We start from the raw sequence: 24,976 nt of genomic DNA, 5'->3' as shown, positions 1-24,976 counted from the left end.
TTAATGACAACAAAGTACATAAGTGAATTCGATTAGTGCGTTAATAATTATTATGCCGTGATGTCATGTTCATAAAACATCTCGATAAAATTAAGCTTAAATGAGAAAATCAATGTAATGTAGTGGGTTACGATGTCAAAAAATAATGATCAACATCAATTGCATTTTAATTCATTTTTCCAGCATGAGGCCGCCACGTAATTCAGGAAGAATACATTTTTTTATGAAATTCAATTAATTTAGGAAGCATTACATTTTGCCATTCTCTTTTTAAATTATTTCAAAATTAAAATCGTTTTCAGCGTAAAGAACAAAATCGCAAAACAATTTTTGGGTAATGTTTAATTCGCCTTGCACTTAATAGCACAGATGTAATAGTTTACAGCTGTGATAGTAGTAATTATGATTTTTTAAGCTAAAATGAGATGCTCATTTAAAAAAATATAACATTCAATAACATCATACTAAACAATACTATTATCAATAGTTGAACTAGTTTCAGAATCCTTGAAATTTCTTTTTATTTTGTATAAATGTTTTATGTTGTAGCACAAAATGTATAGATATACATACCTACGTATAGTCCAGTCAAATTAGCTTTAAAAGTAGTATAAACTGGATGTTGTAATTTCACTCAACGAAACCAAGTGTATCTTATGTAAAAAAAATCCGCTGAATCGGAAAATCATAGTCCCCCATGGCCGGAAACTCCCGGAACATATTGTTATTAACAAAAAACGAAGAAAAAATGAGAAAATGTCGTGTTGTTTCGCATTTGACTTCGAATATCTCGTTAACTATTGCTCTGAGGGAAAGAATGAATAGACATGAACTTGTTTAAAATAAAATTTTCTATAAGATACAGTTGGTACGGAAGGCTTATTTTCAATTGTTATTGTTTCTTATGGAAAAATGTGGAAAATTGATCTCTAAAATTAACAGTTTGCTATTACCAAGTGAAATTCATCAGATTTTTTTGAAAATCCGTATTTAGTAACTTCTTTTGATAACAAAACCATATGACAAACCCGATCACCGTAGGTTTCATAGTAATTGATTAATTAAATAAACAAGTAAAAAAAGGGATGCTTTGTCTTTCAAACTGGGGGAGTACAAGAGCGTTCCCAATTTTTTTATACATAGTTTAATCCTAAAACAATCTTTTCCAATAATTGTCCCGATGATTCTTGCAAATCGTGTTCAGTGTAATCGTAATGAATAAGACATATGCTGTTTTCGACAACATTACACCACACCATTCAATAGTTTCAGAAAGTCGTAGCGCTACTGATCAACCACTCCAGATGAAGGTTGTACAACGCCACAGATATACGTAAAGAAAATATCTGTGACAACGCTGAGCTTCATCTTGGTCATTGAAAAATCTTAATTGAAAAGAATATTTTAAAGTACTAACGGCGTTTGCATCTTTAATTAGTAATGATTATCGAAGTATATAGCATTTCAGGATTTTTAACTGTAGTCTTTGTAGTACATACGCCCACCCTGCACGCCACGGCGGGGTGCGCCGCGACGCTCCTATCATTCTCCGTTTCGGCTCGACAACAAATTACGTTTTTGGAAAAAGTTACGAAGGGTAAGTTCTTTGTAGTAAGTTTCATGCACTTTCTACCGCTAGTTGATGTGGCGTGAGTTATACGTGAATGACGTTTCCTGGTATTTCTAACGGCGGCGTAAAGCCATTATATTCGCCTTCGTTAGGTAAGAATTGCAAATTTGGTGGGGTATATTTGTGTATAAAGTTCACATAATTCTTTGCAATGCCTATTTGAGGTGTCCACTACCAAAAGTTTAGAGCAACACTACTCTCTTTAAAATACTAAAATAAAACAGAGAGACATACGGATGGAAATAATAAACAGTGCATAAATTTTAACTTAAAGATACAAATTTCTTTTGTTCAATCATTGAATTAACTATAATTACTTATTCAATGGTTCAATTTTTAAATTACAAGTAGTGCATGCATTGATATGCCCGACAGTTATGCAATCCACTTTACACACAAACTTGACAGCAGTGCAAGCAAAAGAAACTCAATAAATATTTTAGATACCTACATATTCGGTTGATGTCTTTAGCAGATTCGACTTATTACCGATTAACCCTATTTTAATGACTTAGGAACTTTAGAATTCTAAAAAATTCACATTTGGCGCAATACGTGACTGTGTGAAGCCCCCCCCCTCCTCCCCATTTCTTCAAAATTCATTTTTTATTGCCTACTTATGTCGGAACTATTTCTAAGGTTTATCAATAACTGTAGAACCAAAAAGTATTTATACGGGCCTCCAGGACTCTACATTTGCAAAATGTTATAAATGAGGGGTTCACTTCATACCTACGCGCCATAAATAGAAGAAATTTTTGTAGTCGTTTAACTCGAGTCTATGTAACCACAGCTTAACAGGAAGAAACGTCTAACCACGTTGTTAGACGTTTCTTCCTGTTGAGCTGTGGTCCGCTTTGGGGCCTCCCTTTTAATTTAATTATGTTATAAAAAGGATTGTTTGTTGTCCTTCAGACACAACAACCTGAAAAATGTTTGAAATTTAAATGTGTCATCTTTAAACTTAATTAATTTTTTACATCACTTTTTTCCTCTTGGTAAGTTTCACTCATGATTGAGTTAAGTTCTAATTTTAATGTTTTTTAGCTAACACTCATGTAATGATAAAAAATTTTATGTTTTATGGAACGAGGTTCGTTTCGAAACATGTCGTGTTTTTCATCAAAAACTACCTGTCAACTTTAATTTGTCATTAAATTTTGGATACGTGGGGAGATTTAGTGTTTTACCATTCCTGACATAAAATATAACCCTATGTTTATAGTAATTGTATGAGGTTTTATTGTCTGCTGATAATATACATTTTATAGTCTGATTCATAGCTGCGATTTAAGTGTACCTACGTAGAAGGTGTGTCATCCTCATCAGACGTAACTTCTGTCTCCTCCAAATCATCCGACGTGGAGTTAGAGGAATTTGGCTCATACGGGACTCCTGTGTCATCCCAACTAGAAGGCGTGGAGGCGTCCGAAGTAGTCTCAAGAGCACAGGCTCGAATTTCCCAAACGATACGCTGAATATCTCTTTGAATTGCTCTGCATTCGCCCAAGACACATCCCGTATATTCCTTAACAATCCGTACAATATGCTTCTTCCTCTCGCCATTATCAGCAGCGACGCACTTCCTTATGTATTCGCACGAAGCCAAAGGTCTGTTTATGCACCTCTGAGTGTGCGAGACTGCATCTCTAAAAATGGACTTGATATTGCCAGCTTGGCACCTGCTTGCTATATTAACTCCATGCAAATTGAGTGCTTCCTCAACGCGCGCAACTAATGGTAGAATACACTCATCGACGTCGCCATTACGACTCGTATGTTCAACAGCTTCCTGTACATCTTGCAGTTGGGCTACAATACCACTGCTACACGTACGATTCAACTCATTTATCCTATGTAAGTCGAAACTCCTTACAACATCTTCCACGGCCTCTTTCAAAATGCGCTGGACTTCTGCCCTTCTGCAGGGTAGTAGCCATCTGCAGGAAACGACCTTAAAATGGAAAAAAAGATTAGTTCGCAGTAAAAACGGTAGGACTTACTTGAATGGCCAACAGTGACACAATGATCAGTTTCATGTTGCATGCGGGGTTAGTACAGGTTCAAGCCTTCCTGTTTCTCAGGCTTATATTCGAGATGTTATCGTCAGTTTTACTGCACCTTTATCAATTTGTGCAATCGCCAGAAGAAAAAGTACTATCATATCCAACGTTTCATCACTTATCAATGAGTATTCACGGAATGTTTGTTGCATTTTAGTATAAGTCATACGTTGCGTGTGAATCATACTTCAATAGCTTTGTTGTAATTTTCCTTTCCTTTTCTGCAACGATAATTTTTGACGCATTTTGTCTGTACTACCAAAGAATGTACGCAATTATTCCTGCCTATATTGAAGGTGGAACTGTTTTTTGCATTATCGATGTTGACCGAACAATCTTGGAAGAAGTAAAACAATTTGAAGATTACGAATCAGACCCCTGTAGGTTAAAGAATTTGAATCTTTGACTGTAAAGTGATGTTCAAGAGCAATTGTGATCATTAGTTGTAAATTTACGCTCCGTTCTAGACGTACTCCTAAATATCCTAACAGGAGTTTTATTCCAATTTCCAAATTAATTTAACTTTAATCTTAGGTTTACTTTTATATTTTTTATCAATTTTTATAAAAAATTAAATTTAAGACTTATGGGAGCATTAACTAGACAAAAGATTACTCACGCAAAGATATTCGATCATACGTTCCATTTTCGGGGGGGCACCAACCTGTTGAAACCACCCGCGTTTCCAACTTTTCTTTTTTTTGGTGCTGTACATCGTTGTATTCGTAATAAAAAATGCTGCTCAATACAGTATGTATTTTTTTTGCGGGCCGTATAAAAAAATAAATTTGATGATGGTTTCTAAGGAACGAAACGTTGTATTGAAAATCTCTCAACGGTGTTTTGTAAAGCTCAAATCGTGGCAATGAGAAGTTATTTTTATTTTTTATATCAGTTGAAATAAATGAAAAAAATAAAAAGGAAATTGGCAAATATCGGTTTGCCTGGCATAAAGTAATCGGAATTTTGTTTTCTTCACAACATTAATTTAATTGCACAACTTTTTTCTAATTTGACCATTGTCGTATCTTCTATGATTTCGGAGATCCCCATGATATACATCCTTATCTAGAACGCAGAGTATAAGTACCTTCATTCAGTCGGAAGAAAAACGGAAATGAAGGCCACCAGTAAGCTACCTCCGCCTCTTAAAGACACCAAGCATCCAAACTATTCCGACACTTTGATATACAATACAACAAAAATTGAGGATTTGAACAAATGGAACGATATGAAAAAATGGATGGAACCAAAGAATCGTAAAATACTGGTGGATCAAAAAAATTTGAAGAAATCCTGAGGAATTGCAAGAACGCGATGAAGTTTAAAAAGATCCTAAAAATATGATGAATATGAAAAATCGAAAAATCTCAGCTGTACTCTTAGAGTACTTAGCTGTTTGTTATAGTTTGAATAGATTTTATCGGTTTGTGTATGGAAAAGATGTGGTGGTTCAGTGTATTAGTCTGACAATAAGCTTCTAGTTAACCATTCACAAGAATAGAACAGCTCGAGTATTAAGTATCTATGATATAATATCTTAACTAAAAATGTTTAAAAGCATTATTATTGGATTTTTAAAAACATAGCGATCAAAAATGAGTGATCGTCGCATAAGTATGTGCGGTACAAAACGAGACCAGCTATTTTACTAAAAGTCTCCGAATGGCATACTTCAATGTAATTTAAGACGTTCGAGATGGTTGCTAATCACTTCCAACAATTCTTAGATCTTCAACAACAAAATTTTCAACGATGTCAAATTTTACTTCGAGAATTTAGCAACCAATATTCGACATTTTCATGCAAGCAAATTTGATGAGTTCGGTAAAAACAAATAAACTATTGAACAATACAGGAAAGGTTCGATAATTTTCTTTCTATGAATGGATTATTGACAGACAAAAAAAATTTACTTACCTACTGATCACTTGACACAAAAGAAAAATGTTTTGCTAGAAAGACGATTTTGTCGTTCAAAAGGAAAGACTTCAAGGCTTTGTAATTCAACTACATACGTAAATTTATTCCCGCCTGTGAATCTAATTGTAAAGGCAAATAATGTGTCGCTACATTCTCAATTTTATATGTAAAACTGTTCGTCATAAATTGTTACTAATGGATCGTTCAGAAACGTTTTCGAATGCGTATTATAAGAGCTCAAATAGGTATATACATCAATTATAGCTAATCAACAATCCTATATACCTTCTAAAAATGCCCTACAAGTGTAAATAGAGTGAATTCTTCATAATTACATTGTTCTGTAACGTGTTTGTTTATTTAAATTCCATTTAAGTAACATTTTTTTCGCATCTTACTCTCATTTCAATATTCTTACGCCATCTATGTATTTCCTCTGTAATTCCGTTTAGTTTAGATGTAAGTTAGTTCTATGGTAGAGTTGCTATTACTTTAGTTCTTTATTTTGCAGAGGTCACGCTATATACCTTTCTCCACTTAATTTTATCCCTCCCTCTGTAATTTTGTCTTGCTTGCAAGTTGTACTTACTTGTTCCTTTCAGAGAAGATTCTCACTCTCTAAAAGTCCTCGTGGCCATTGGCAGTTTGTCTATGGCAACCAGGACTCTTTTATACGCTGCCAATGCCAACGGACATGACGTCTAAAATGTCAAACTTTTATGTCATGAAATGACCTGTTTCTACTGACGTTTGAAGAAAACTGCAAGAGCTTTTTTGATGAGGGTACTCTTTCTGCCAAGGGACTAAAGTGCAGGTTATTGCCCAAAACGAAGTTGGGATTGAGACGCTTTTTGGGCCTGTGATATACAGTCTGTTTGATTTGAGCTGTCACAGCGTATTAGAGATATGACAAAATTTTATAGAAGAAAAATTGTTCTACATTTATTTTTGTATTCTGTTATGACCAAAAAGACAATTGAAAATCAAAATATTAGGTGCAGAAAATAATTCAAATTTTATAAAATCTACATATTCTGAAACTGTATAAAATTCTGTTTCTAACGATATATCACATAGTTTCAGAATATGTAATAAAATTTTGCAAATTTCTTTTCCGCTGTGACAGTTAAAATCAAGCAAACTGTACCTATACGCTATTTCAAGTTTCAATGTTATGTCCAAATTTCAAATTTTGTTTGATTGTAGTGTCGTAAATGCTACAATTGTTACAATACTGTAAATTCTTCTACAAAACATCTGTGCCAAAAATGTATACTTGAAACGATGAAGACGAAACTATGAGCTTTGTTATAAACAAAGCTATGAGGCAATTAATTACTACCTCCCATATATTCAAGAATACATTCCTATCGAAATCGATATAACGACTATAAAACATGGTACACGAACCAGAACGCACATTTGAAGGTAACCATTAATTATTAAATTGTGGTCTATATTTCATTATCTACCTACTACCTACTGTCACTTTTAGCCCTTCATTGCTTTTCAATTCCAGCGAGAAAAAACTGACACTTTAATCCCTTAAATGCAAGACAAAACACGTTGATCCACCGAGTACAAAATTTTTTTTGCTTTACGTAACAGATTCAATTTCCCATATATCCAGCTGTTCATTATTAATTATGATCAAAAAATTGGTTGTTGCTTCAGATTATTATATTGAAAACACATCTCCTTTTATAACTTTTCTGATGTTAAGAATAACATTAATCCGTTAAGGTCGATATATTTGCAATGAAAATCCAGCCCACCTCGAACTTTCTTACAAAAATGGCGTTATTGTCCGTTTTTATTACAGACAGCCCTTATTATAAGCCCACTTTTGATTGGAGGGACACTCGCGTTTCATGGCCTGGTGAAAAATAATTGCCATCTTTTGTCGATTTTCTAACATATCGTGATCGAAATGAGAGGTCGTTCAAGCCTTTTACTTGCAGGACTGTCTTCGTTGACGTTGTAACCTCAATAAAATTATACGATTAGTTTTAACAATTTTTCGCAAAACAAAATTTCATTGAAAGGAGTCTTACTTCTCTTCGATCGAGTTGCAGTGGTGAAAACTATCTTTAACTAAAATTGTTTTTAGAAAATTCCTTGTTTTAATGATTATACTCGAATAAGTAAAACGTTTGTGCGGTTTTTCATTTTAGAAATCGCCATGCGTGCAGCATGTAGCAGCAGCAGAGTTCAGATTATGTGTTGAGACATGAGGTTCCATTGACAAAGTCTATGATCAGGTTGTTTCATGTTTTGAGGATATAGCACGATAAGACTATATAAATCGGGCACTTTGTAACGTTTTTGCTAAAAAATTAGTGCTCAAATACTTATACTTTAAATATTGTGTTACCAGTAAACAGCGCGCAGATGGAATTTCATTTGCTATAAAGCTCATTCAAATCTGTGGAACTTTTATTCTTTTATTAGCTTCATTTTTGTGCAGACACTAGGATAAATTTAAAAAATGTCCCTAGAGCTAATTTAATTTAATCGCAGGCAAGGGCTTATCAAAGATAATTGATGAATGTTCTATGATGAATAATAGTAAGATAATTTATGTACTTAGCAAAATCGATATATAAATAACAATACAAGGTCATACTATCCATCATTTAGTTCATCAACGCCATGGTATTACTAATTCAAGTACGCCCCGATGTGACAGAGTGTCATCGAGGGTCTTTGAACCGGCATATGGACAATTGTCCAGATTGTAATTATATAGTCATGTGAATGGTGATTACGTGGATGGCTTATCACTTCACTGGAAATAACATGCCACTCCAGGAAATGTACGATTTACACGCTAAATGCGCACTTTCGTTTTACATCCCATATATTATTTACAATGTATGAAACCAACTTAAAAATTGGTTAATGCCATTTTTGCTCTCTACTATTTATATGCAACTGACTTAAAAATGGTCAAAGATTCTGAAGCAGAAAAACGACCCACGGTTCTTCCTGTTTGACTATGGCAATTGTGGACATTTGTACATGTAAAGAAGATTTGAAAGATTTCAAATCCTCTGAAGTTAATTGCCAGTTTGAAAATGGTAATCTTATGGTTTGTAAGATTGGATACAGGGTGGCCTACTGAAAACAGTCGATGCCAATTTTAACGACAGTTTTGTCAAGAACGTCTAAAATCTAAAATCTAAATTAAATAATACTATTTACATAACTTCAGCCCCAAGAACGGGGTGAATGAGAAGGAATGTTCATTATGTTTCCAGCACTATTTTTATTTTTCAAATCCGATCAGTAGTTCCAGAAAAAAATCGATTTAAATGAATTTGCAGAGTCGCTAATAGCGTGGGGGTTTCGACAGAAAGGGTACATCATGCATTGCATGTGAAAAACGCAGCGTGTGATGGGTGTTGTTTGCTGACACCGGAACAAAAAGTGCTCGGGCGCTACTAAAGTCCAAGAAAACTACAGTAAAATTAGGTTTTGACCTGAACATTTATAATTACAAAGCGGGACCTTTTGGAATATTTTCGGATATCTGCCAGGACAAAGAAAAAATCTTATATCACCACGACAATGCATCCGTGCGTTTGTGATACCTTGTGTTCCAGCACTTTGTGGGTTTGCGATTCCAATTGATTTTTCACCCTCGTGATTTCGCTTTGTCAGACTTTCACCAGTTCTCAATATTAAAAGCTTTGTTCAGGTGGCGTTTACATTGGAAAACTTTTGCACTTTTTGTAAACGCCACCTTAAGTATTTATATTTAGTTTAGTTGGTGCTTAGATACCTTTTAGAATTATTTACTATCCTGACTCCTCCCTAGATTATTTTATTACATCGGTCTGTTTCTCTAACACTTTTACAAAAAAAATAGTTCTTTGACTGGTATTAACTATTTATGTGATGTCATATGTCGCAGGAAGTATATCACATTCCGGACAAACAAACTGGAATAAAAAGCTCTCAATCTGAACTTTTATATAAATTGACTGCCATCCTATTATTATTATATGTCTTGTTCATGCAAAGAGAAAGCCATACCTATGCACGTTCCAATACTCCGGACAAACACAGATTTTTGTATATGCATTTGATTTGATTACAAAACAAAATCATAGTATAAACTCTCTATAGAGAGGAGGAGGCCCAACGATTGCTCTGCATAGAGACTGCTAGCTTCCATCTTACGCTACGTTGATAATGATCAAGAAGAACATGAGAATGCCAGCAAAAGGTTACTTAAAATTCACCTTCATCTTAATCGCATAAATAAGCGCACCTATCAGCGGTTTCATTACAAATGGAAAACACCAGACCTGCAAGAGAGAAATTAAAACAAATGTCAGTGTTCATTTATCCTTTTCAGCGGTTTCATTTTGAACGTATTTACCTATTTGTACCCTTCCAAAAGTCAATACAATAATTGCACACTAAATTAACTTACTCCTGTCTCGCAGTACTGGCATGTATGTGTTGTAAATTAGTCACAAATTATTGTATAAGTACGGAGCAGACGTTCGAACCATTGCTTTTCGTCTAGTATGCGAAATTAGTTTTGGAACTAGGTACAGGCCCACCCTGAATGCTGACAAAACTCCCCCGTTGGTGTCTTTCAATAAGGTTATTTAAAATGATCGCACGAACCGTTTTATTCTACCCTTCAACGCCGTTTTCAGCATGAACAGAACACTAATCTTTTCATACTATACGCGTATATCAAATAGCGAGGTGTCATTATCCTACTGCCTTCGATAACTGGTATAGGGAATGTAATAATTGATCGATGTAGAATTATTTTGGACATTTCATAGTGCTAAAAAATAAAGCATATTCCATTTGAAAAATGAACTTTTCAAAGTTTGAAGTTATTAAAGTTGACCATTAGTTTTTAAAGGCCCTGTAGAAGGGCGATCAAAATTTAAATCATTATCATGCAGCATCAAGTCAGTACTGTTGATTTTGTAAAACTTTTTAAAATTCAAGTCAACGGAGTCATAGGTGCAGGGCTCAAAAAGCAGTCAAATATCAAAAATTTTGAGAAATTTTGAATAACTTGAAAACTTTTGATGCTGGGTATGGGGAAATTGGTATCATACGACGTAGATTTTTATGTAGATTTCGAACGTGCGATAAAATACAGGGAAAGTAGTCCATTGCTTTGCTCTGCCGCAAATATTTTTTTTTCATAAACTTCGAGCGTAGCAAAATGTATTAGTTATAGTATTTCCAACAGCCTTTCAGTAAGTCTCATGGAATTCCTGCGTCCATCCATGGGGAGGTAATTTCGCAGCTATAATTTGTTTTTCATTACATGCCCTTTTTGTAACTGTTTACGCCTTGTAAGAAATTAATAAAGGCAGAATAAAATAAATAAGATAAATAAATATGGTCAAGAGTTCTCGTTTTATGTTTTTCTTCCAGAGACTTCGTTTTTTAGTTGCCGGGGGAGTGTTACAGTACACCCTGTATTTAGTATGAGAGCATATTAAAGGTGTTGTACCTTTGATAGTATAGGCGAATACTAATTATCGAAATCAGCTATCGGACCTACTGGTACCTTTACGACTGCACGCAGGCATACTGTTTTAATTTTGAAGATCGTTTATTAAATTTGCGTATTAACGCACTTTACGGGCTATAGTTCTTCCTCCAATGAAATTTATTATTTCACAGATTTGCCTCATGCTTGGCGTAGTTTTAACCAAATGTTGCTTTTAGAATGTCTTTGGTATTGGATGTAATAAGTTACGTTGCTGTGGTGTGTGTCTACTGCAAACTTCTACCCCTCAAAGAGATTCCAACGTTGCAGCTGAAACTCCAACGAAAAATAAATATTTTACCGGATTTTCGCGGAAAGCAGAAATTCACTATTAGCGTTGGTATATCTCAATATCAGCAGATTAGAAATATTGTTATATCTAATCACAGGTATTGCATTACGAAAATTATGGCTTAGTAATAATATGTTTTATTAGATATTTCCCAAGAAAAAGTTCGTGAATCTTATTTATGCGTTAACCGATAAAATATAGTGCAATGAAAGTAACTTTAAACAATAGCTATTTATTTATGTCAGGAAAATGGCACATTTCTAGCGAGAAAATATTGATTTACTGCGAGCATTCGATCACCTATTAAGGATTTCTGTTCAAGCAATCACTAATGTAAAAATGAACCCTGAAAATTGGGAAATTGCAACACTGCCAATCAAATTTGCAGCTTTGGGAATTCAATCTGCCGAAGAACTAGCTGGTCTTGCCCTTTTGCAGGCATCAGTTCATTCTGTGGTCGATCATACTTGGAGGAAAGAAAAGGCAACCTATACACCTATATTGGTTGAACATAAACTACAAAAGAGTTGGTAGTTTAGTAAAAAAAAACGTCATGATTGAAAATTTTCTTATAAAATGTGACCTGTAGGATCCATAATTTTAAACAGTTCCAAGATTGGGCTACTAGTTCAAAAGTTACAGCCCTTTGAATTTTCTTTCTAAATTGGTTTCTAGTCTATAACTTTTGATTGAGAAGTCTGATTGAAAAAGTACGAATTGTTTTGGATTTTACGCACCAAAATTAATAAGAAAAAGTGTTTTCCCGAGAAATTTTGGTGCAGTCGATTTTTGGTAAAAAAGGAAGGTTATACACTGCCTTTTTTTTCGGGCCTCAAAAAAAATTGTCTCAGATCGACCCGGAAAAAAAATTTCTTATAGAACGTGAGCTGTAGAATCCATAGTTTCAAACAGTTCCAAGATTGGGCTACTAGTTCAAAAGTTACAGCCCTTTGAATTTTCTTTCTAAATTGGTTTCTAGTCTATAACTTTTGATTGAGAACTCTGATCCAAAAAGTACGAATTGTTTTGGATTCTAAGCACCAAAATTAATAAGAAAAAGTGTTTTCCCGAGAAATTTTGGTGCAGTCGATTTTTGGTAAAAAAGGAAGGTTATACACTGCCTTTTTTTGAGGCCCGAAAAAAAAATTGTCTCAGATCGACCCGGAAAAAAAATTTTCTTATAGAATGTGGCCTGTAGAATCCATAATTTCAAACAGTTCCAAGATTGGGCTACTAGTTCAAAAGTTACAGCCCTTTGAATTTTCTTTCGAAATTGGTTTCTAGTCTATAACTTTTGATTGAGAAGTCTGATCGAAAAAGTACGAATTGATTTGGATTCTACGCACCAAATTAATAAGAAAAAGTGTTTTCCCGAGAAATTTTGGTGTAGTCGATTTTTGGTAAAAAAGGAAGGTTATACACTGCCTTTTTTTGAGCCCCGAAAAAAAATTGTCTCAGATCGACCCGGAAAAAAAATTTTCTTATAGAATGTGGCCTGTAGAATCCATAATTTCAAACAGTTCCAAGATTGGGCTACTAGTTCAAAAGTTACAGCCCTTTGAATTTTCTTTCGAAATTGGTTTCTAGTCTATAACTTTTGATTGAGAAGTCTGATCGAAAAAGTACGAATTGTTTTGGATTCTACGCACCAAAATTAATAAGAAAAAGTGTTTTCCCGAGAAATTTTGGTGTAGTCGATTTTTTGTAAAAAAGGAAGGTTATACACTGCCTTTTTTTTCGGGCCTCAAAAAAAATTGTCTCAGATCGACCCGGAAAAAAAATTTCTTATAGAACGTGAGCTGTAGAATCCATAATTTCAAACAGTTCCAAGATTGGGCTACTAGTTCAAAAGTTACAGCCCTTTGAATTTTCTTTCGAAATTGGTTTCTAGTCTATAACTTTTGATTGAGAACTCTGATCGAAAAAGTACGAATTGAGAATTCTACGCACCAAAATTAATAAGAAAAAGTGTTTTCCCGAGAAATTTTGGTGCAGTCGATTTTTGGTAAAACAGGAAGGTTATACACATTTGTTAGGTATGCGATTGCGAAGTGAGGCGGCGCATCCAACGAAATCGAGAGTATGTCCCATCCAAGAAAACGTGATTTCCCAAAAGCGGTTCGAAATTCACGGAGTCTGCTAGTTTATTATATTTTTATTGTTTTAGGATCTTCTACAGGCTTTCAATTCACAGGTCTACTATATGTATATCCCTTTCATTGAGTCACCTCACTCGCAACCTACTCAGTCCTCCAATTTTTCAAATTTTACACCCAAAGTCGTTTTTTGGCTTATAACTTTAGTCTAGCTATAGGGAATGCAATACCGAGATTGCAATATCCCCACAACGACTTTGCTGAGTGAATCTTGTAAGTATCGGGATCCTGCGGGATTTTAGGATTGGAAAAACTAACCACCAATGAGTCGCAACGCTAAAATGAAGAGGGTGTACACGTTAAACTATGCGTGTATTTCACAGTTTTTTCTTTCATTTCTCATAGGCATCCCGGTGCTAAATTTTCTCTCAACAATACTTAGTGTTCACACCATCATTTTCGAGAAAAGACTATGGAATTTAGAACTGCGATCGTGTGGAAAGGAAGATGCCCTATCTCAAAAAAATAATCTTGGGCGTCTTTTTGTGGGAGTCATTGCCTATATAGTAATTGATTACCTTTTCCCAAAAGTGTTACACCATGCAAATACTATGTATGCTTAGGAATGATGTTTCATAACTCCTGTATGGATCAAACAGATATTGAAAGAAGAATTATGGGCACAAAAGAAATTAGTAGAAGGTAGTACGAAAACAGTCTTCTGAAAAATATCGCTCCCTTTAAGAATATGGAAATAGACCGCTGCAATGGTACAGGTAGTACCATTTGGTTTTCAATGCTCCTCAGCTTTTGAGTAACTAAACGCGACTCAATATCTAAGTTGCGTCTAGATTTTTGAGGATTCGTGTTGCTTTTTGGTACAAGGGTAGTTATCCTTATTGATTAAAAAGACAAATGCTATGTACAATGTTCACCTAAAGGGTGTATTTTGAGAAGGGAGTGTTGTGTTGTTATATTTTATTAATTGTAAGTAGGTAGTAGGCGTAGGTCAAAACTAATCCATACTTTCAATGACGCTTTCAGTAAAAGAAATTAATCGCGCTTTAAGGGTTGTTTTGGACATAACGAGGTCACCTGTTGGGGTTATCGTAATTAAGGAATACTGCTTTGTCTTTAATCCCTGTTGCTAAGTAATATATACGATACAAATTTGGTTTTTGTATCTGTCTCGAAATTCGTGTCTTTACATTTGTGCGTCACGAATGCGAGTGTGGGTGTACTTACATTTTCAATAATAAAATCCTAAGGGTGTGTTGTTTATTTCAGGAGTAAATCGTCAGAAACGCCGGGCGCCGCTTTGGAAGACCCGGGTTCATCCACAGAGGATTGCGATCGGATCGAAGACCTCGAGGTTCGCCTACCAGAGCGAATTGAAGGTTTACCTACTTATTTATTTAGAATCATTTGACCGATCTATAATTATTAATAATTACAGATTGTAGAGACGAAAATGTACGAACCAGTATCGGACGGTTGCGTCACAATCATCAATTCAAAGTACGGAAACAAAATAACGTACGATCAGAGCGACGCCGAAGAAGACTGCACTAACTCTTCACATGAAGATTGCGGCAAAAGTGACAGTCAGCAACCACCATCGGAAAAGTCTCCGCGACGCAATAGATTACCATCTACTCTCGATTGCATTGTACTCAACCGTAGAAATTGTGACAAAATGCGAACCGGAAGTGGCGATAATTACATCGATGTTGACCATATAACATTAGAATCGGAACGAAATTATAAAAATCGGTTTCATTCCATTGGAGTGCAAACTTCGCAATTACTTCCTTATAGACTGCGCTTGTTACCAAAATTTTCGGCAGATATTAAGTGCGATCCTTCGGGTAGCTGTTCGTTTAAAAGTAAATTGTGCTGCTGGGGAAAAACATTAAGCCAGTGGATTTTTTCGCAAATCGGATTAACGCTTATTTTACTTAATTGGGCCCTTTTAGGGGCTGCCGCTTTTTATCACACTGAAGGTAAGAGCTTTCTCGTTGTAGATAAAAGTGTTGCACAGTTTTTTTGTTTCGAATTCCAAGCACCACTTTATTATCTTTCTGTAATGAAAATGCGCACCCCCGTAATTTTGAAATCGCCGGCTTTTAAGACTAATTAGTGCTAATTATTGTAACTGTTATATAAGGGCATGACGTACCTATTGTGTTTATATAGCAAAAATATATAAACAATGGGTAATGGGTGAAAACGGCGCGCATGTCGGGGTGGTATCTATAAATAATTAAAGCACATGTCCTACAAACGATGAAGGAAATGTATGTCAGTCGATTATATTTCAGTCATGGTCAAAACGTTTTCCTTGCTTTTGGTTACCAATAACTCAAACAAACTAATTCGATTTTGGTCGAAAGCACGAAATGATCTTTCCCACTTCTTTATTCAAAAATCCTAAGCATACACTACGAACAATGCACTGGCGATTCTCTAATGTGCGAATCTGAAGTGATTTGAGTTATTTGCCTACAGATTTGTATAATTTGTACACCCTGTGTGTGACCTTCACGCATTGTTACTTTGGGTAATTTTTACCTCGGAAATCCAAACCAAGGACCAGAAAAGCTGTTTATGTGCGGTTCTATCGCGAACAAGTGTATTGGGTCTTGTTAAACAAACATATACTTATGAGAATACTTAATCTTACAATAAAATTAAAGCTATTTAATGCAAATTTGTTAATCACTAACACACCATGAGCATGAGAATAACATACAACAATACAAGTATACGAAAACAATAATAGGCAGGAAATATATACCTATTCGGGTTATTAAAAATATATTTTATTCATAGTCTCGTTTGCCTCATTTCCATATTTATTGTAGTATCAGAATTAACTAAACGATTTAGGTAAGTGAGCCTATATTTATTCAACGCACCGTGTACGTCCATCATAGCGAAAGCTAATGAAGCTTTTTGCGCTTTGAAAATTAGGCGCTTCACTATAATATTTAAATACTGTCAGGTGACCCCAACGCTGTCTTTCAAGTACAGCTTCCATTAATCCACAATGATGTTTCTATTGTCTACCTAAATAGTTCCAGTTCATGAAAGTAATTCGAATTTTGCTTTGTTTTATAATTCGCGAAAAGATGGGTACCTACCCTTTTACCATACAGTTAGGTAAGTTTTCTTACAAAAAGTGAACACAAATCGGTCGACCTAAAGTTATACTTAAACTGAAATTAAAGAATTGAACAATTCTGCTGACGTAGTCCAATTCCGGTCGTTTTGGATTATGCAGAACAAAATATACCTATAAGGAAACTGAAATTTGTCGATTTTCGGTAAAATAGCACGACCACCCTATAAATACTTACACTTGCGTATATTTTCTGTCAAAAAAATTATCAACCGAGAAACTTTTTCTTGTAGATTTTGTCCTGTAGAATCCAAAACATCAAGAATTTTCACAATTGGACGACTACATCAAAAGTTATGGACAATAACCCGTTTTAAACAAAATACGAAAATGGTGTATACTTGACGTAGTAGTCCAATCATCAAAATTCTGATTGTTTTAGATTTTACAGGCCAAAATCTATACGAAATAGTTATTTGTAGATCTAGTTTTGAAAGTGATACTTTTTTCATGAATTTTCAGTTTGATTAATGAGGGCGAAGCCCGAGTTAATCAAGCAAATTATGGTGAGATTGGGTTCTGTAATACCACAGACATAGTATATGTTGTCTGTGGTAATACCTAACCATAATCATAGAATCTAAGGCTGTTCATTTTGTATCTTTTTATATTTTTTGAGTTTATATTTCGTAAGGATTGTACCTACCTATAATTGCAAGAAATAAATGTTAAAATAAAAGTTTGTGGCATTTACCTATATGGCTAAACGTTCCAGAAAAATTCAATTTCACTATTTATCACTGCTATCTCTTCATTACCAATACAATAAGGCACAACATTTGGTTATTTAAAGTTTAAACCAAGATTTTACCTATATCATATTTTTCAAAATTTTGAAACTCGTTTTGAAATTAGATGTTTCTACCATCAGCCATTTTTATTGATTGGTATCGGCTGCCTTAACTACCATGGTTACAATAAACAAAACAAAATCTCAACGAATCCATGGCCTACTATTTAAAAACAGTAAAAAATAAGGTTTTTATTGATTTTATTAACGTTAAGATATACAGGACGACATGCCGCGTATTTGATATACCTGACCTAGAGCAAAACCCATTATTGAACATGAGGCTAATATTGTTAATGTCCTTGGATATTTCACGGCGTACTCCACTATTTCGTTGAGAGACGCTGAAACTGATTTGGGTTTAAATATTAGTTGCCTCCATAAAATCCTAAAAAACTACCACTATCGCCCACTTTTCTTCTATAATGTACGAAAGCGTAGAACGGACAAGGTAGTTAAAATTATGTAATCCCGAGATATAAGTCGGGATTATACTTGATCCCGAGATATAAGTGAGGATTATACTTAATCTCGAGATATCAGTGAGGATTATACTTGATCCCGAGATATAAGTGAGGATTATACTTAATCCCGAGATATAAGTCGGGATTATACTTAATCCCGAGATATAAGTCGGGATTATACGTAATCCCGAGATATAAGTCGGGATTATACGTAATCTCGAGACGTAAGTGAGGATTATACTCAATCCCGAGATATAAGTGAGGACTATAGGTACTTCAAAAGAACTGAAATTTCACGTAGAATTCAAAAATGCGATCAACATAATAAGGGCTGACATTTAAAATAACCATGTTACTACGGAAGTGGCACCATTTTGAAAATGTTTTACATCGATTCAGCCTTCTGAGTAACTCTTACGTACAAATTTTCGAAAACCTATCTATTATTCACTTTCACAAAAACGTTAAATAAAGCTCTCAGAAAAACACTGATGTATTCACTGAAGAAAATCAACCAAGAAACAGCATTTCTAATACATTTTGCCTGTTTGCCCTGTAAACTTCAAACCATCAAGAAATTTCACGATGGCAGGACTGCATCAAAAGTTATGGGCAAAAAAACCGTTTTAAACAAAAAAAAAAAGGTAATGGGGTACGTATCTCTTTTGAGGTAGTGGCCAAATGTGAAAATTGTGGTTGTTTTAGATTGATTTTCCAGCCCAAAATCTATAAGAAAAGTTCCTTTTCCGGTGATTCTAATTTGTGTCGATTTTTGGTAAAATAGCAAGACTTAACAGATTTATCTCCAAAGAAAAAGAAAAGGGGATAAGTTTTGATACTACCTAGTCTAATTCTTGAAATTCTGCTCGTTTTGGATTCTATACGTCAAAACCTTGTCTTGTGACTCTATAGGTACCTACTTACCTATCCTCCTCATTAAACACGGTTTCGGTAGCGAAAGGAAATCTAGACTATATATGAGTCAATCACAATATGTCATTCGTTAGCACGAGTGATTTGCAAAAAAAAACATGCCGATTTGCATCGTACAAAATATATCATGCTATTGAATTCAACGATAAGTAATCCAATTCCAATAATTAATAGCATACAAGTCAGTCAATTATAATTGAATTATCGATTTATTTAGGATGCCGCAATTCAATACGCCAGGAAATGTCAATAGAACTTCTTTGTAGTTGTGGGAAAAATGCTGCTCAACGTACAATGAAGATTAATTTATTAGACGGATAAGAGTTTTTTATGCCAAAGGTTAATGAATAATTAAAGAAGTGTAATAAATGACTTCATTGAGAATTGATAACATCGTTTTTGTACTTCTTTATTCAATGAGAAGAGCGTCACTTATCACACTTAAAATATGAAACATATTGCATACTTTCATCATTCAGTCGTTTGTATCATGACCATTACACGTCTCTAGTTTGCGAACCAATTTCTTTATCTATTCTCTCACATGTTCACTGTACATTAAAGAGAAAGAGTTGTTAGCAATTTGAAAAAAGTTAGGACAGGGTTCCTTGTGATAGATGGGCCAAGGCAATTAAGCTCTAAATGAAAAGTAGGTACTTTACGTGTAGTGACGATTACGGACATTATTAATGAACCTATACTGTGAAACTGCATCATCTGCCTATAGACATATGATGGTAGGCATACGTCTATGCACCTGCGACACTGCTATACTAACATAATTATGATAACTGCGAAAGATCAGGAATTCGAGGATCAAAAGTTATGGCCCTTTGATTTTTTGCCTATAACTTTTGATTTAGATGTCCAATCGTTAAAATACGACACGTTTTGGAATCTACGAAGCTAAATTAATAGGAAAGTGTTTCTCCGAACATTTTTGGGATAGTCTATTTTCGGTGAAAATGCAAAGGCTATACACTTGCCTATATTTTAAGTCGGAAAAAACATTTTCTTATAGATTTTGGTCTGTAGAATCCACAATTACCAACAGTTTGAAGATTGGCCCACTAGATCAAAAGTTACGACCCTTTGTTTCATATTTTAGCCGGTCATTGTATGACAGCTCACGCTCACCTTACACCAAGCGGTGGGTCGTCGATCAGTCCCCTTTTGGCCCACCCTAAATAGTGTGCAGTGCATGCATACAAAGTAGATAGGTACGTACTACAACTACAGGTCCGTAGCCAGGGGGTGGTTGAGCCCCACCTAGAACGTGCGGTCTTCCCCCCACTGGAAATTACGGTTGATGATTCCTTTACAAAAATTACATGGGAAGTTTTTATGAAAAACTTCTTAACCCGCCCTAGAAAAATACCCACCACTCCTGCTATTTCATTCTGGCTACAGCTAGGCTTGTACAACTATATCTACCTAATGTTAAATCCATTGCACAAAGAATAAGAGAAAATATGTGGTATATGAAGGCTCTCTTGCGCCTTTTCAGAGATTTCTAGTTCCAAATCTTTCTATAGTTAACTGCTAGGTCTAGAAATAGCAAAAGAGCTGAACGCTCTCAACAGTCCTATAGGCTCCCGGAGCATTATGGACGAGTCTCTCTCCAGAGCGTACAAAAGGTTTTCTAGTTTTATACATGGCCAAAAAATCCCTGCAAAAGGTAACGCAACGAAATCGCGGTTCATGTGCGCCAATAATCAGTCACGCATGCTTACATTTACAGGTCCTAGGGAAGAACAGCAAACAGAAGACTTACAATCCGTCCAAAAGGAACTCTCAATCGATCTGGCGACAGAACTTCGCCAAGTTTCTCAACACACCGAAGTGTGGCCTCAAACAGTGCAAAAATTTATGGCGCGTTATGAAGGTCTGCTCCTAAATGCGGTTAGTTCCGGCTTCGGCGAGGGGGGTGCCGGTTTTATATGGACGTACCCAGGTTGCATTTTATTCGCCGTGTCCCTGTTAACCACATTGGGTAAAATCGTCGAGCGTAATGTGACAATATATCATTTAATATTTCAGGTTTTGGAGCCCCAGTACCTCGTACGCCGTTGGGACGTGGTGCAGCGGTTCTATTTGCCGCGATTGGAATTCCTCTACACTTCCTCCTCATTTTGAACATGGGAAATCTAGCGGCTGGAAAATTACAAGTTCTTGTCAAACATTACAGCGAATCAAACGAATCGTGTAAATGGCTGAATGGGTTAATAAAATGGTTTCCTTTAGTATCGATACTATTTTATTATACATTAGGTGCAATATTATTTGGATTTGCTAGGCAAAGAAGTGTTGTAGATAGTTTGTTGTTCCCATTAGATTTTACACCTGCTGGTGGCGTCGCGAAAACGTCAGGTCTAGTAAGGGTATTTTATGCTTTGTATTTAGAAGTTGCAGTTGTACTAGCCGCCACAATCGTTTCAATCATTCAAACATCTGCCACTAGAGGCGTTGTAGACTTAGGATTAAAATTAGGATTGTTGACAAATACTTAAAATGTGCCTTAGGTTTTGAAACATAATAGCGCACAACCGTGTATATTTTTAACATCATTTTACATATCGAAAATTTTTAATGTGACAAAACAGTGTACTACTAGTCATTCTTAATTTTGTTTACGTTCCGCTTCTTTTTCTTTAGGATAAGTATCATCTTCGTTAACCTCAGGTTTCACGTGAACTTGCGCCATTTTAACGTTCTCACCAACATTTGGATCTGTTGTCATTTTTCGATCTAAATACAAAAATGTTATCCCTACAATACGAGCACAATGTGATCTTACCTGATAATGCTAGACGTATCGCTTCTAAAGTATCCTGATCTTCAGCAATAGATTGTTTGTTGCCTGTAAAAGATTTTAGAATATTTATAAACAACTTTGTTAACTATTTATTTTTATTGTATTGTTGATAAATAATAAACACACTTTAAGAAAATTGTCTACTTCTTAACCAAATATTGCCGTTTTTATTCTGGATAATATACTTCTATTTTCCTTTTCTTTTTCTTCTTTGGTCACATCTGCCTCTTTATTTAAAGGTATTTCGTCACCTTTACCTGCTAAAGAAAAAGTGCGTTTAGAACAAATATACACAACATGCGTAACAGTAAACAATTGCAGAATATTTAGTAAGTATAATGTTCAACGCACTTGTTCAGAAGCAGAACAATTAATACTGACAGTATGTAAATCGTAAATGGTAGACAATGTAATCAAACACTACACCTACTAACATTTGCACCACTTAATCACAATGTTCATAATCAGTTCCATTAGGTGGGAAATATAGGGGCTTGAAAACAAGTGAATTCTGTGTTCTTCATTTCACCATCAAATTTAATAAATTACTGTTTTTTGCTTTCCTCCTTTTCTAAAAAACAACCAAATAAATTAGTTATTACTTAAAACTGCTTAATCTCAGAAATGCTAAACAAAATGGTCGCTTCACCAAATGACCCAGACAATAACGATTCATAAATCAATTGCAATTTTTATTAACTTAAAACTCATAGACTTGGCAACTGAGATTAAAATTTTGACACCTTGACACAATACCTGCCAAAGAAGTTCATATCTAAACAAATCCAAGGGTAAATGTAACGGGCTTGTGCCCATCTTCCTTGATGATTGCGTATGTGTTTCGGAATAATATTTTTGTCATTGTCAATCAATTAATTCTGTATTTATTAGAATCGATTGCTTGACCCAGATAGAATTCTCATGTTCAGATTTTTCTATTTGGGCTCAACATTTATCTCTGGTGTTAAACAAAACTTTGTAATAGAATTCTTTGGAATTTTAGGAAATAGATCGTAGCTACTGAGTAGCCTAAATTAAACAAAATTCAATAAGTTTAGGGATTGTTGAAGTGGGCCCATAAAAGAGAAGCACGATTAGAAGTGAAAATCATCCCTTCTTGCTATCTTCATAAACTAGGTAGACTTCTAGTAGAACTATAAATACAAGCAACCCTCACACTCAATTCAAATAAATGAAAGAAAAAGCATATTTACATTTACTTCTTACCGTCGTTCTTATATGTCATTCCATATATCTGACCAGGAGTATCCTGTTCCAATTCTGCATACGCGGTTACTAACGCCTTTTGGTTACTACTCAAATTTTTGGGAACAATAATTTTGAAATTCACATAATGGTCTCCATAACCGTAACCGTTTGGTTTCTTCATTCCTTTGCTACTTAGTCTAATTCTGGTATGTGAAGAAGTTCCTGGCATTACCTACAGACCAAAATGACAAATTAGCAATTTACGTAGGTCGGTGTCACCAACTTGTATAGTGTGATCTTCGTATAAGCCCTGTATCCGTATTGTACCGCCTAACAGCGCCTGGGATACCGATATATCAGCTTCAGTGTGCACATCGTGGCCGTCTCGCTTAAAATACTTAGATTTTTCCACTTTGAAAGTTACAAACAGTTCATCCTTCCCAACAGTCATCCTAATCGTTTGCCCGTCATCGATCCCTTAAATGGATTTGTAAAATGTGACGGCCAAAGTCAAACCAGTTACCTGCCGGAACAGGAACAGTAACCGTCTTCCTCTGGACTGTCGACCCTTTGCCCTCACACTCGGTGCACTTAAACTTGATGTGCATTCGAGTACCTTGACAATATCGACATGTAGAGCTCATAATAAAGGGCCCTCTCGAAATGGATTCAAACCCAGTTCCATTACAGTATGTACAACGAACAGCTTTAGTACCAGGTTCACACCGTGACCCGTTACACTTGTTGCACGTGTCCACAACATTAATATTGATATCCTTCGTCGTGCCTCGTGCAGCTTGCGTAAAGGTCAAACGAATCACAGCCTGCAAAGTACCCCCTTTACATCTAACTCCACTCACAATCACCCCTCACCTCTTTTGCACCGCCAAATCCAAAACTGGACTCAGCAAAATCATCAAACGAACCACGCTGGAAACCGGACTCTCCAAAGATTTTACGGAACAACTCCTCCGGATCGATCGAAGATTGATAATTCCACTGTTGACTAAAACCTTGAGCGTTTCGTCCCGCACCTCCCATATTACCCATCTGCTCGGCAGTTGAGCCCCACGTATCATATTGTTTTCGTTTAGTGTCATCGCCCAATATCTATCAACAATCTAAGTACACTTGGCAAAACACATTAGGTACAGTACCTCGTAAGCTTCGGAAACGGCTTGAAACTTCTTTGCAGCACCCGGATCCTTGTTCACATCTGGATGGAACTGCTTGGCGAGTTTGTAGTAAGCCTTTTTTATTTCGGCCGTCGAAGCGTTTCGACTAACCCCCAAGGTTTGGTAATAATCGTCTTTGTTGAGCAGGTTCGTCGTATGAAAGTTATTATACTTTGTTACTTGCAAGTCTACAAAATGAGCTATAAAGTGGTCAGTAAAAAAGACTTGCGAACTTACGATTATTGGAAGTGTTCCAGAATCCTAACCTAAAACTAGTATTTCTATGTGACTTTATGCAGTGATGGAATAACCTTTGGGAAATTGTTGTGTTAGGCAAGTACGTAACTAGTAAATTTACGTTGCGAGGATTAAAAGTGGAGATTAGACATCTTGCTGTTGCCATTGCTGTTGTAATTTTTTATTGCCAAGTGTACTTAACATAACATTACGGCAATTAAAAGAGAACCTTGCTCTTGTTTAGTGTATTTTATTTGACATGGGACATTTTGTGTAGGTTGGTGTTATTGCTTTTCAGGTATACCACTACACCAACTTAGTGACTTTAAGACCAATGAGTTCAAATAGTACGATAAAAGCTTGAGCTCAATGCATAATGCAACAATACATTTCCACAAAGTCTACAGCAACAATACGAGAAACATTGATCAGCTCAAAAAGAATATCTGTAGTGAAATGGCAGTGAATACACCAGCATTAGTGAGAAAAGTCGTCACTCATCTTCGCTCACGAGGAGTGCCGTCGTAGAGAGGGTAGGGTTAAATAATATTTTTAAAAAAACAAACTTGATTTACTCCCTATAAATTCATTTTTAAATTTTTTCCAAATATCAACGTTCTATTGCGCCACCC

The 24,976-nt window shown here is 35.4% G+C and overlaps 3 protein-coding genes across 8 annotated transcripts; 1 reads left to right on the top strand and 2 right to left on the bottom strand.

Annotated features, from left to right (window-relative positions):
• Nucleotides 1-1,564: 1,564 nt before the first annotated feature.
• On the top strand, nt 1,565-21,446 carry LOC116169257 (potassium channel subfamily K member 4-like). The gene is made up of 5 exons (XM_031485298.1): nt 1,565-1,597; nt 14,828-14,937; nt 14,997-15,543; nt 20,650-20,901; nt 20,949-21,446. The coding sequence occupies exons 3-5, from the start codon at nt 15,012-15,014 to the stop codon at nt 21,416-21,418; spliced, it is 1,254 nt and encodes a 417-aa protein (XP_031341158.1). The 5' UTR covers nt 1,565-1,597; nt 14,828-14,937; nt 14,997-15,011; the 3' UTR covers nt 21,419-21,446.
• On the bottom strand, nt 2,849-3,785 carry LOC116169260. The gene is made up of 2 exons (XM_031485302.1): nt 3,634-3,785; nt 2,849-3,584 (listed from the first exon to the last, which is right to left on the bottom strand). Exons 1-2 carry the CDS (start codon nt 3,667-3,669, stop codon nt 2,931-2,933), a joined length of 690 nt encoding a protein of 229 aa, XP_031341162.1. The 5' UTR covers nt 3,670-3,785; the 3' UTR covers nt 2,849-2,930.
• Nucleotides 21,442-24,593, bottom strand: LOC116169255 (protein tumorous imaginal discs, mitochondrial-like). Of its 6 annotated transcripts, XM_031485291.1 has the most exons (8): nt 24,345-24,592; nt 24,090-24,295; nt 23,806-24,042; nt 23,456-23,756; nt 23,216-23,409; nt 22,951-23,164; nt 21,706-21,768; nt 21,442-21,656 (listed from the first exon to the last, which is right to left on the bottom strand). In XM_031485291.1, the coding sequence occupies exons 1-8, from the start codon at nt 24,508-24,510 to the stop codon at nt 21,529-21,531; spliced, it is 1,509 nt and encodes a 502-aa protein (XP_031341151.1). In that variant the 5' UTR covers nt 24,511-24,592; the 3' UTR covers nt 21,442-21,528. The 6 variants fall into 6 exon arrangements, with proteins under 6 accessions (XP_031341151.1, XP_031341155.1, XP_031341153.1 ...); XM_031485295.1 differs by lacking the exon at nt 21,442-21,656 and having other exon boundaries at nt 22,938-23,164; XM_031485293.1 differs by lacking the exons at nt 21,442-21,656; nt 21,706-21,768 and adding an exon at nt 21,798-21,980 and having other exon boundaries at nt 24,345-24,593.
• Between the last annotated feature and the right edge of the window lie 383 nt (nt 24,594-24,976).

This window comes from Photinus pyralis, unplaced genomic scaffold, assembly GCF_008802855.1.
Source record: "Photinus pyralis isolate 1611_PpyrPB1 unplaced genomic scaffold, Ppyr1.3 Ppyr1.4_LG4, whole genome shotgun sequence".
NCBI lineage: Eukaryota > Metazoa > Arthropoda > Insecta > Coleoptera > Lampyridae > Photinus > Photinus pyralis.
The sequence above is the reverse complement of the archived record's forward strand: the minus strand, read 5'-3'. Positions and strand labels throughout refer to the sequence as shown.

Bases quoted from the DNA above. Each gene is read 5' to 3' on its own strand.
- LOC116169260 (XM_031485302.1), bottom strand. From the start codon at position 3,669: ATGAAACTGATCATTGTGTCACTGTTGGCCATTCAA. The intron at 3,585-3,633 runs GTAAGTCCTACC...TTCCATTTTAAG, and splicing joins TGTCACTGTTGGCCATTCAA to GTCGTTTCCTGCAGATGGCT.
- LOC116169257 (XM_031485298.1), top strand. From the start codon at position 15,012: ATGTACGAACCAGTATCGGACGGTTGCGTCACAATCATCAATTCAAAG. The intron at 15,544-20,649 runs GTAAGAGCTTTC...TTACATTTACAG, and splicing joins CGCTTTTTATCACACTGAAG to GTCCTAGGGAAGAACAGCAA. The intron at 20,902-20,948 runs GTAAAATCGTCG...TTAATATTTCAG, and splicing joins GTCCCTGTTAACCACATTGG to GTTTTGGAGCCCCAGTACCT.
- LOC116169255 (XM_031485291.1), bottom strand. From the start codon at position 24,510: ATGGCAACAGCAAGATGTCTAATCTCCACTTTTAATCCTCGCAACGTA. The intron at 24,043-24,089 runs GTACTGTACCTA...GATTGTTGATAG, and splicing joins CCGTTTCCGAAGCTTACGAG to ATATTGGGCGATGACACTAA. The intron at 23,165-23,215 runs GTTGGTGACACC...TTTGGTCTGTAG, and splicing joins ACGAAGATCACACTATACAA to GTAATGCCAGGAACTTCTTC.